This window comes from Bos grunniens, chromosome 25 (assembly GCF_055505025.1).
Source record: "Bos grunniens cultivar Pamir isolate PY7600 chromosome 25, Bosgru_T2T1.0, whole genome shotgun sequence".
NCBI classification, from domain to species: domain Eukaryota; kingdom Metazoa; phylum Chordata; class Mammalia; order Artiodactyla; family Bovidae; genus Bos; species Bos grunniens.
This window is the reverse complement of record NC_141189.1, coordinates 22,579,311-22,591,404: the sequence shown is the minus strand read 5'-3', so window position 1 is coordinate 22,591,404 and position 12,094 is coordinate 22,579,311. Positions and strand designations below refer to the sequence as shown.

Genomic DNA, 12,094 nt, shown 5'->3' with positions numbered 1-12,094 from the left:
ACCAGTCTGTTGTTCCATGTCCAGTTCTAAATGTTGCTTCCTAATCTGCATACAGATTTCTCAAGAGGCAGATCAGGTGGTCTGGTATTCCCATCTCTTTCAGAATTTTCCAGTTTATTGTGATCCACACAGTCAAAGGCTTTGGCATAGTCAATAAAGCAGAAATAGATGTTTTTCTGGAACTCTCTTGCTTTTTCGATGATCCAGCGGATGTTGGCAATTTGATCTCTGGTTCCTCTGCCTTTTCTAAAACCAGCTTGAACATCTGGAAGTTCACGGTTCACATATTGCTGAAGCCTGGCTTGGAGAATTTTGAGCATTACTTTACTAGCATGTGAGATGAGTGCAATTGTGTGGTAGCTTGAGCATTCTTTGGCATTGCCTTTCTTTGGGATTGATGCTGAGTTTTCCAAAATTGCTGGCATATTGAGTGCAGCACTTTCACAGCATCGTCTTTCAGGATTTGAAAGAGCTCAACTGGAATTCCGTCACCTCCACTAGCTTTGTTCGTAGTGATGCTTTCTAAGGCCCACTTGACTTCATATTCCAGGATGTCTGGCTCTAGGTCAGTGATCACACCATCGTGATTATCTGGGTCGTGAAGATCTTTTTTGTGTTAAGTTAGATGAAACCCAAGTGTGAATTCCCGGGCTACTGTTGATTAACTTTGGGGTCACTGCTTCTCCTCCCATGGCCTCAGTTTTCTCATCTGCAAAATGGGGCTCATTTCTCATGAGACTCTGCTGGGCATGCACTTCACATGAGAGTGGTTACTACTGGGGCTGCCTGGGGAGCATTGTGCTGTGGAGGCCCTTGAACGTCCTCTCACTTGCATTCATTCATTCGTTCATAGTGTTTATGGAGCCCCTGGCCACTTCTCTGCCCTCTCAGGTGCCAGGTGCTGTTCATGGTCCTGGGGACATGGAAGTGAAGGGAGCTTCCTTCCTAATAAGGGAGACAGTACAGAAGATCAGTAGTTAAATGTATGCACTGATACTTGTTGCCTCTTCTTCTTTTTTTTTTTTTGGTCCCTCTTCAAGGCTTGTGGGATGTAAGTTCCCCAACCAGGGATTGAACCTGAGTCTTTGGCAATGACAGCGTGGCATCCTAACCACTGGTACTCCAGGGAATAAATGTGTGCCCTGTTAGATGATAGATGCTGATGAGTGCTAAGGAGACAGTAAGCCAGGGGAGGAGGCAGGGGTTCTAGGGGGTGGGGAGTGAGCTGTTTAGACAGGCGACTTGCTGAGCGCAGAGAGGTTGAAGGGGCCACGAACTCTTACCTACAGCATGTAGGATCTAGTTCCCTGATCAGGGATTGAACCCAGGCACCCTGCACTGGGAGCGTGGAGTCTTGACCCCTGGACCACTAGGGAAGACCCAGGAGATTCTTCATCTATGGAACTTTCTAGCCCATCCTGGTCTAGTCATCGTCAGTTTTACTTCCTGGAATGGTGTGTGTTCGGGAACCAGCAGGTGGGCATGAAATAGGGGCTGCAGGGGGTCCTCAACCGGGCGGCGGCTTCTCTGAGCACAGGAAGTAAACCTCCCACCTCGCTGCCTTGACTTGGCTCCTCGTTCACCTCCTGGACCACCTGGGGTGTGAGAGCACGGGCTCTGCAATCACAGGACACCAGCTCAAATCCCAGCTCAGCAGCTTAGAGACTGTGTGAAAGTGAAAGTGAAAGTGACGCTTAGTCGTGTCTGACTTTTTGGAATGCTGCTTCCAGGCTCCTCCATTCATGGGATTTTCCAGGCGAGAATACTGGAGTGGGTTGCCATTTCCTTCTCCAGGGGGTCTTCCTGACCCAGGGATGGAACTCGGGCCTCCCGCATTGCAGGCAGACTCTGAGCCACCAGGGAATTCCCGCAAGTGTGTGGTTCTAGGTAAATAACAAAGCTTCCATTTTCCCATCTGTGAAATGGGAGCATAGGACTCAGGACGATGGCCCATGAGTGCTCCATCAATGTGGCAATCATTCTTTTCCCTCAGGCCTTGTTCCTGTTTGAGCTTCTGTCAAAGACGACCAGGAGACCTGAGGAGCTCCTGAGGTGAGCCTGGGGCTGACGAGCCCTCTGCAGTCTCCTTCTCCAGGAGCCTTATTCCCCCGGAGGGAGAGTCGGATGTCCTGCCTGCAGTGGGTGTCGGATCAGATCTGCCTGCTCTTGCTCCTTCTTTCCTCCTCCCTGCTGCCCCTTTCTCCTGGGCCCCTTGTCTCATTTTCTAGTGCAGGGCAGCTGCTCAAAGGTGTGACGTGCCCCCACATTGACGCTATGAGCGCCGACTCCTTTCTGGCTCATTTCCAGTATTTCGAGAACAACTTCTCTCTGCTTTCACCATATCAGGTACCATCAAAGCCCTTCCCTGCTTCTCCTTCTCTCTCCCTACCCCGGTCACCGGGTGGATTAACTGTGGTGTCTTAAGATACTCGTGCCAGGATTACTGATGCAGGTGATGATATGGGGCCAAGTATTGAGCCAGCTTTTCTCTAATTTCTGTTTTAAAAGCTCCACATACCCATGCCTCTGCAGCCAGAGTCTCAGCAGACGGGCTATTCTATACCCAGGTGTGAACCTCAGATTTCAGTTGGCAAGTAGACCATTTTTGCACATTTACAACTACGCTCTCCTGGGAGTGCTAGTCACACCCTCATCTACCTTTCTATTCTTGCCAGGGGTAGCCTGGCATGGGAACAGTCCTCTGGGAGAATTTAATTTTTCATTTAGAACTTCACTTTCCAAACAGTTAAGGAGACTCTTTAACTCTTTGGGGAGACCAGAAGCAGTGCCTGATTTTCACTATATCTAAGTAAGTGAAAACAGGCCTGGGGAGCAGCGTTTGGACTTGGAGTGTAAGCAGTGAGCTGTATAGTGTCTGAGAGGGTGAGCACTGTGCATTTCAGATCTGAATGAAATGTTTCCAAGCAATAACATTTTCTTTTTTTCCCCCGCTTCCATATATTTTTATTTTTTATTATTTTAAAAAATCTTTTATTTTTTTGTTTTTCTTTCTTAAATAATGGAAGTATGATAACACATTTCCAAGGAGACTTGAAAAATACTGAACAAAGTCACACACAGTTCCACTATATATTACAATTATTTTTTTAAGTAGATAATTTCAGATTGGAGTTTCTATATCAAACTCTCGAATATTAATAGAATGAACAGGCAGAAAGTTTATAGTAGACCTGAAAAAGCATTATGAACCAATTCAACATAATTAAGATTTATACAATTTTCACACAACAGCAGGATATAGGTTCTATTCAAGTTCTTGTAGACTATAAACCAGGAGTCACTGGAACATATCCAGGGCCATAAAACAAGGTGCAAACATTTCCTGGTCTAAAGGCATTGAAGCCATACAGGGTCTGTTCTCTTATCACTGTGGAATTGTGTTAGAGATCAATATTAGAAGATATTTGAAAATAATCCACATATTTTCAAGTGCAATGTAACATTTACTGAGAAAGCTCTTTGACTTAGCCATTGAAAACCTCAATAAAGTTAAAAGACTGAAAAAACAAAGAGGGTGATTGCAGAGAAGAAAGCATTTAAATGAGAAAATTAATATCAAGGATACTTAAAAAACACCCATGTATTTGGAAGTTAAATGTCCCACTTTTAAATGATGGGTGTATCTAAGCAGCCATAACAAGGAAAATTTGAAAATATTTGCAACAGAACAAAAATGAAAAGAGAATTTTCTCCCCAAGAGCCAGGAAGGGTAAAGCCAACTATATAATCCTTTGAAATCATTAGAATAATGTGCAAAATTTTAATGAAGCCTGTCATTCCCTCGGATTGTTTATTCTGTCAGTGGTTCTCAAAGCCGAGCTTGCATCAGCACTGCCTGGAAGGCTTGTCTGCTGTGCAGCACGTTTCAGTTTTGCTGGATGAGCGAGTTGTGATGTGCTGTTCCACACAGCGGAGAAGGCAGGGGCACCCCACTCCAGTACTCTTGCCTGGAAAATCCCATGGGCGGAGGAGCCTGGTGGGCTGCAGTCCATGGGGTCGCTAAGAGTCGGACACAACTGAGTGACTTCACTTTCACTTTTCACTTTCATGCATTGAAGAAGGGAATGGCAACCCACTCCAGTGTTCTTGCCTGGCGAATCCCAGGGACAGGGGAGCCTGGTGGGCTGCCGTCTATGGGGTCGCACAGAGTCGGACACGACTGAAGCGACTTAGCAGCAGCAGTTAGCAGTACCGCACAGCACCTGCAGTTCACAATATGGTATCTGCACTTCACAATTTGCTAAGAGGGTTGCTCTCAAGTTATGTGCTCTTTCTAAAGAACCAAAGCAAAGGGACAGAAGGACACTTTGGGAGATGCTGGGCACGCCTATTACCCCGACTGTGGTGATGCCTGCCATCACGGATGTTTGCCTGTGCTCGTCTCATCAAAGAGTATGCATTAAATATGTGTAATTCTCTGCATATCGATTATACCTCAGCAATACTTGAAAAATACAGAGCCCCACTTGCAGAGTTTCCCTGGGGCTCCAGGTACGAAGGTATCAGGTACGAAGCCTGATACCTTTCATTTTGACAGTTCCCTGGTAAGAACCACTGAAATCTACAAAAAGCCTTACCCAGGTAGGGCGGGAAGCAGGTAGTTTCTTTAACCTGGACCTTGGCGTGGCTGTCTCCTTCCACTTATCCAACTGATGCAATGGATAGAGTTCAGGCCCGCTTTGAGGAAGACCTGCACCTTCAAATAGGAAGAGATGTCTCCATAAACCTCCTTACCTGACTCTGCCCAGTTCTAAGAACCTTCAGATACCAGTAATTAGAAAATTTGCCTTTATTGTTTATCTTTTTGCTGAAAACACATAATTCTTATAAAACAAAACAATAGAGAGAAAGTAAAATTTCTCCTAGAGCATAGTTTCCAACAAGGGACCATTTGGACATATCTGGAAACACCTTTTTTCATCACACCTGGGGGAGATGTTACTGGCATCTAGGAGGTAGACGCCAGGGATGCTACTTAACCATCCCATGATCCTGAGGACAGTTCCTGCAACATGGATTTATCCTGCCTCAAATGTCAGTCATGCGGCTTCAGAGGTATAACTACAGAGGAAGTTTGCTATTGACTTGGAGAATTTTTGGTATATCTAAAACATATCTACATGTAATTTAAAAAACACAAATAAGCTCACGCCATACGCAACGTTCTGTTTAAATGTATATGATACACGCACACATAAATCTACCATATGGAAACAAAATAGTTGCGTAGTATTCCACCATATGACTATACCATAATTTACTTAGTCAGTCCCCTAGTGATGTATCTTAAGGTCACGTCTTGTTTATAGTTATAAAAGAAACTGTGGTGAGCATTCTCAGACTTAAATTTTTGTGGGCATCTTGTTCTTGCCCCAGTTTCCTCATCCATAAACTTGGTGTAATAGTGTTACCTACATCTTAGGCTGTTAAAGTGAATGTATAAGTTAATAAGTGAATGCATTCAAAGCACTTAGAACAGTGTCTGACCCACAGAAAGCACAATCTGTGTTTGGTCTTATTGGACTCAATTCCTAGAACTGCTTTCATCTTTCAGGTTAACTGTTTGGCGTGGAAATACTGGGAGGTTTCCAGGTCCTCTATGCCACCCTTCCTCTTGGCTGCACTTCCGTAAGTGAACATCAAGTCCCCCTTTTTGGCAGTATGATCGGTGGGTGTCCCCAAAGCCAAAGTGATTCTCTTTCCCTGGATGTTGGTGACGAACTGGAGGCAAGTAGGGAGTGCCTTCGACTGTTAAATCCTTGAGATCCAGCAGATAAATTCTGAGCCCCACGTTGATGTTTCAGGCAGACTCTCTTGCTTTTTCTTGTTATTTAAAAACCAAAGCCAAGGCAACCTGAGCTTGAATGAGTGAATGCCAGTGAAGCAGGTCACATCTGAGCTGGCCTCACAGCTGGGTCTGGGCAGGGGAATCAGGACTAATGTGAACAGTCGGATTTCTAAGATGAGTGGGTGTTCAGGTCTGGGGGGCAGCCCTGCTTTTTAAATATGGTCTGGACACAGTTTCTCTCTTTTTCTATTTATTTCCCTCTTCCTTCTCTTGCTGCCATTGTCTTCACTAAATTAAAAATATTTGTTGAGTACTTACTACATACTAAGTTCTAAGAGGTAAGTTAATTTTCCCCTTATAAAAGCCTACATTCTCATGGAGGAAAAACAGACAAGTGTTAAGCTAACTATAATATCAAGTTGATATTTAATTGAAAGTAACAGAACCTTAACTCAAACTGGCTTAGGCAATAAAAGGTAATTTTGTGTTCAGGAAAATCCAGGTGTGGACTTCAGGCATAGCTGGATCCAGGGGCTCAAGTGAGAAGGCCAGAGAGGTCAGGGAGGGCTTGTGTGACACTCTGGGATGTTTTGTATTCTGGGCACAGGTTTATGTTTCAGAGAGATCATCATCACAGTCCATAGAGAGGATGGAGTGCAGGGAGCCTGGCTGGAAGGAGAGAGACAGTGGAGGCTTATTTCTATAAACTTGACCTTGGCATGGTTGTTATTCCACATATGGCATGGATATGTTATTCCACATATCCATGTCTCAGCTCAAACAGTACTCCCTTCAGAGGGGTTCCCCTAGCTGTCCCCAGATCATCCTCCATGATAGAGCCATTTAATTTTCTTCCTTCCATTCATTACTAGCTGAAATAATCTGTTTTATTAATTGGTTTCTGTGTTTCTTCCCCCTAGAGAATCCTGAGGGTAGGGACCTGCTGCACATGTCTTATTCATGTTGGTAGCTGGTGCCCAGCACAGTGCTTGGCAGCATGCATGCATGCTAAGTTACTTCAGTTGTGTCCAACTCTTTGCTAACCTATGGACTGTATCCCACTAGGCTCCTCTGTCCATGAGATTCCCCAGGCAAGAAGACTGGAGTGAGTTGCAGTGCCCTCCTCCAGGGGATCTTCCTGATCCAGGGATTGAACCCATGTCTCTTTACATCTTCTGTGTTGGCAAGCAGGCTCTTTACCACTACTGCCACCTGGGAAGTCCTGGCATGCCGCAGATGCTCTATTTATTTGCTGAATGAATGAAAGTAAAGTGTGAAAGTGAAAGTGTTAGTCGCACAGTCATGTCCGACGCTTTGTGACCCCATGAACTGTAGCCTGCCAGGCTCCTCTGTCCATGGAATTATCCAGGCGAGAATACTGGAGTGGGTTGCCATTCCCTTCTCCAGAGTATTTTCCCAACCCAGGGATCAAATCCGGGTATCTCGCATTGCAAGCAGATTCTTTACTGTCTGAGCTACCAGGGAAGCCCTCTGACTGAATGAATGAAAAAATAAGTAAGACAGTGACATTAGGAATTGAGAGACAAGAACAGATTTGAGTATTACTGAGGAGCCAGCAAAGAAAGATTTAGGGATAAAGAGATGAAGGAGTCTTGGATGGCAGAGAGAAGGCAGAACATGTTTGAAAGGAGGAGGTTGAATTTGGTATTGGAATAGTGAGGTGGCAGTGATGCCACATGGGTCTTTCTCAACCTTTATTTCATTATTGCCTCCCAAAGGAGAAAAATTTAATTTCTCCATAATGAGAGAAATTATAAGGAATAAAATTGTATTGGGTAGGGTTGAGCTTTGGCAGGTCACAAATCACTGTTATAACGAATATTTCCCACCCTCATTCCCTCCCTCTCCCTGAACCAGTTTCTCCCCATTGGGGGAAATATTGCTCCTCTTGAGAATATAAGGTCAAGAGCTTGGAGGAGAGTTCTCAACTCAAACAGTACTCCCTTCAGAGGGGCTTCCCTGGGTGGTCCCCACATCATCCTTCATTATAGAGCCATTTAATTTTCTTCCTTCCATCCATTACTAGCTGAAATAATCTGTGTTATTAACTGGTCTCTTTGCCCTAGAGAATCCTGGGGTTGACAGAATTGGGAATCATTTCTCTCCCCACTCTCTCCTCATCTTTTTCCCTCCACTTTCTATTTCGTTTTTGCCTCCTCTTTGTCTCTTTCTTCTTCTGGTTTTTCATTTTCTTTCTTCATATCTCCCCTCAACCAGTCCAGCAGGCAGCTTTTGTCTATGGAGAACCTGTTCTCATATCCTGCTGTTGGGTCAGGGAAGAGGAGCATGATGGGAAACTTGTTTCCACCTGTGAGAGAAGAGCATTATGGGAAGTTTTTTTTCCTGCCAGTAAAAAAGAAAAATGATGGGTGGGAGGCTTGCTCTCTGCTCAAAGGAGCCAGGACATCACTGGGGAGAACCAATACTTAAGGATCAGCTCTGCGATAAGTTCTTGGGCAAATAGAGAGCAGCCCCTGTTTTCCTTCCCTCATTCTCCCATCTCTCTCCAGGGCTCACTACCTGGCTTCCATCCCAGCTTCTCAGTGTGTGCCCTTCCTGATCAGCCTGGGGAAGAGTCAGTTGGACTCCTTGGTTTTGGATTCCCACAAAAAAAATTCCATCCTCAAGAAAGTGCAGCAGTGCCTGGTAAGGAAACTCTTCCTGGGTGACACTTTGACTCATGTCCCTTCCCCTCTGGGGCCTGTGGGCATCCTGGGGAGTCCTCAGAGGAGCTGGCTGGGTTCTCAGGTCTGATGTGAGGGCCAGAAGTCTGATTTGTGGGTCTCAAAGCTGGCTCTGAAACCACTGGGTGGGACACTCTTGGCCTCTGGTTCTGGGGACTTCCATTCTGGGGCCTGAATGAGGGGAGGCCACCCTGGAGGACTGGAAAGAGCACAGTACACAGAGTCTGGGCTCTGGACAAGTCTCTGCCAGTGATTGGTTTTGTGGCTTTGGGCAGGTCACTTCCCATCCTTGAACCTCAGTCTCCTCATCTGTAAAATGGGTACAGTAGCACTTTGTTCATAGAGCTCTCGAGGACGTGAAATAGGTAATATATTGTTTAATGCAAAGGCTCAAAGGGCCAAGCTGGCAGTTTATTTATCTTGAAAAAGTGTATGATATTAGTACTTGTACAGTTAGTTACTTTGAAGATGAAGAGAGTAAGACCTGGAAACACTTAAAACAGTGCCGAGCACATAGTAAGCACTGAATAAATGTTAGCTATTTTTGGCATTTTGAGAAAGAGCTTTGGAGGCTTTCAAGGGCCTACAAACTTGAAAGTACTGTTACTGCTGTACTCTCATCATAATGGGTACTGAACAATGGGGTGTCCCCAGAGCAGTAACAGTGACAGTGACCACAGCCTCAGTGAATGAGTGCTCCTGATGGACAAGTCTTCTGCCCACACCCACCCCGCACTCCGTGTGGTCGCCCAGACTTCTGAGGCCTACTCCCTTGGAGTGAAATTAGGCCTTGTGTAAGTCCACGGTAGGGTAGGTGGTTCAGATCCTGAAACCTTGGTGAGGTTTGGGGTCAGGAAGTGTTTTATGGGATCACGATCTGGAACCCACTGGGCCTTTCCACCAGCTCCACTTGTCAATTTCAGAGCCACACCATTGCTGACGAGTACACCGTGGACATCCTGGGGAACTTGCTCTGTCACCTGCCAGCAGCCGTCATCCGCCGCGGGTTGTCCCCCAGCGCCTGGGCCACCGCCCTGCGTGGCCTCAGAGACTGCCTGGACCTCAGCCCCCAGCAGAAGGCGGCGCTGAGGCTGAGGCTCCTGGAACAGCATGGGTGAGGAGGGCCCCAGGCTCGGCTCCGGGGCTGGGGTGGGGCTGCTGGCAGAGGGGCCCCCGGCCCTGGCTCTTCCGCCTCAAAGCGGAGTCTCTAACTTGTGATGAGGTTAGATCCTGGGATTTATTCTGGAAACTCGACCTTTCTTCTTTTGGACTCAGATTCCCTGTAAAGTGAGAATGATAGCTTCTCTGCAGGCCTCATGTGGTTGTCACCAATACATCTTGGCTTATGGAAAGGGAAGGAGTCTCAAAAAAGATGGCACTTTATGGGACTTCTCTGGTGGCCTAGTACCATGCTTTGAAGGCAGGGGGAGTGGGTTCAATCCCTGGTTGGGGAACTAAGATCCCACATGCTGTGAGATGCAGCCAAAAAATAAACTTTGAAAAAAAAGATGGCACGTTACAAATGCAAGGAGGTGTTATTATTATTGTTGTTAAAACAACAACAATAATAATAATGCAAATAACTGAGGCACTGTCAGCTCTGGGTGAGTGAGAACTCCCTGGGGGAAAACAGAGCTGTGCTTTCCCATGCAGAATTTTCTGAAGTTAGGTCAGATTTGAGTAGGGCTTAGACCTCAGTTAATGGTTAGACAACAAATGTCTTTGGAGTAGTTACTATGGCCCAGGCACTTAATACTATATAGAGTTTAAGAGCCGGGACTTGGAGCCTGAGTCCTTGGGTTAAATTTTTCTATCACCTACAGCCTGTGTGATCTGGGAAAAGCTACTCAGTCTTTTTGCATTTTATTTTTGCATCTGCAGGATGGGGGCAGCGAGAGTCCCCACAGGGCTGTTGTGACAATTAGCTGAGTTAATGCATGCAAAGGACTTACAACGGTGCCCCACACGTAGAACTGAGTATTTGACAACTGCTTTATCACAAGGAATGAGGATTCAGCTGTTATTATTACATGTGTTATTACCTGTTGTCATGGAACTTATAGTCTAATGGGATACTATTGTTAATGAAAGAGATAAAGGGAGTTTTTTTGGCTAGGGATGGTTTGCCTTGGTCTTAGCAGAAGGCTTATCACTGCTAATTAGGCAGATCTCCTTTAGAGATATCACCAGACATCCTTTAGAGATAGTGTGGGGTATGTCCCTGTAGACATTTGTGTCTCCATAAGAACAACAGTGGATCCTGGGTCAGGGCCAGGATCCTGGCAAGTTTTTATTCTGCCAAGTTTGAGAGGAAATTTTATCTTGCTATAGGACGAGACTTATAATGGTAATTATAAAAGGAACAAATATAGCATTACTTTTCTGTTGAGGAAAGGGAGGAAGGAAACACTCTGATGCAAATGAAAGAAATTCAGGAGCTCAATTCACACTAAAAAAAATGGGAGTTGATCGAGTTTAGAAGTGAATGTGACTTCAGGCATGGCTGGATCCAGGGTCTCGAATGATGTCATCAGGAAAATGTTCCTCCCACCTCTCAGCTCTGTGTTCTTGGGTGTGGCCTTTATTTTCTCCATTTGGTGATAGTATTCACCTGCAATATCCTTTTTATTGCTAGAGATACCAGAAGAAAGAGAGCTTCTCTCATAGTTCCATCAAAAGTCCCAGGATGATTCTCATTGGTCAGCCTACATCACATGTCTGTTTTCTTGGTTAGGGATGTGGACCACATGATTGACAGCTTCTCCGGGTATATAGATAACCTTTTCCTAACAGAAAAAGATGCTGCGGGACAAGGGCAACAGCACGATCTTTCCATTTACTGCTTATTCTCTCTCCTAGACTCCCCCAGAACTGGACAGCTGAGACAGCGAAGGATTTGGAATCCTTTCTAGTGCTTTTCTCAGGAGATGAATTAAGCTCTGTTGCCACAAAGGTACCACAATGTTCTATCTTAGAGAAGGCTGAAGGAGTTTGAAGAAGAGAAAAATGTGGTTAGTTATAGTCCCTTGGGTTTGCTGTCAGTTCATCTTTCTGGAAAGCTCCTCCCTGCCTCAAAGAGCTCAGATGTTTCCAGCTCCACTTCAGGGTGCCCAGGGTTCAGGGAAAGGCAGTGAGGCAGCAGCTAAAGGAACTCTGAGCCTTTCACGTGGCTTCTAGGCAGATGTGTGTGACTTGGGAGCTGTCATTTGGCTGCCACTCTGCTATCCTTGTGCTTCCCACATGCATGCCTGTTGGAGGGCTTACACGCATCAGCACCATATGTACACAACATGTGTGTCCAGCGTGTGCAGTCACATGGGCAAACATATTCGATCCCAAACCAAATCTTAATTGAGCATTGCGTTTGGGTGTAACATTATCCTTGCAGCAACTCCCCAAGAGTTCGACAAGGCCAGGAGGCATGCCAAATTGTCACGTACTAGTCATCTCCTGCGTGTAACAAAGCTGCACACTCTCAGTGGCATGCAACAGAAAACATTTATTTTTTTGCTGACTGCTCTGTGGGTCTGGGGCTACGAGTCTGCCTCTGGGGCTAGGCTCCCTGGAACCTGTTTTTCTT

The 12,094-nt window shown here is 45.7% G+C and overlaps 1 protein-coding gene across 2 annotated transcripts in view; it reads left to right on the top strand.

Annotated features, from left to right (window-relative positions):
* Positions 1-12,094, top strand: part of OTOA (otoancorin) — a 79,717-nt gene that overhangs the window by 39,655 nt on the left and 27,968 nt on the right. The window contains exons 16-21 of one of the 2 annotated variants that reach the window (XM_086375334.1): positions 1,994-2,052; positions 2,229-2,346; positions 5,576-5,649; positions 8,341-8,476; positions 9,438-9,628; positions 11,374-11,467. In XM_086375334.1, the coding sequence (XP_086231460.1) occupies positions 1,994-2,052; positions 2,229-2,346; positions 5,576-5,649; positions 8,341-8,476; positions 9,438-9,628; positions 11,374-11,467 (672 nt within the window). The remainder of the gene's footprint in view (positions 1-1,993; positions 2,053-2,228; positions 2,347-5,575; positions 5,650-8,340; positions 8,477-9,437; positions 9,629-11,373; positions 11,468-12,094) is intronic. The other variant, XR_015154639.1, reaches the window with a different exon arrangement.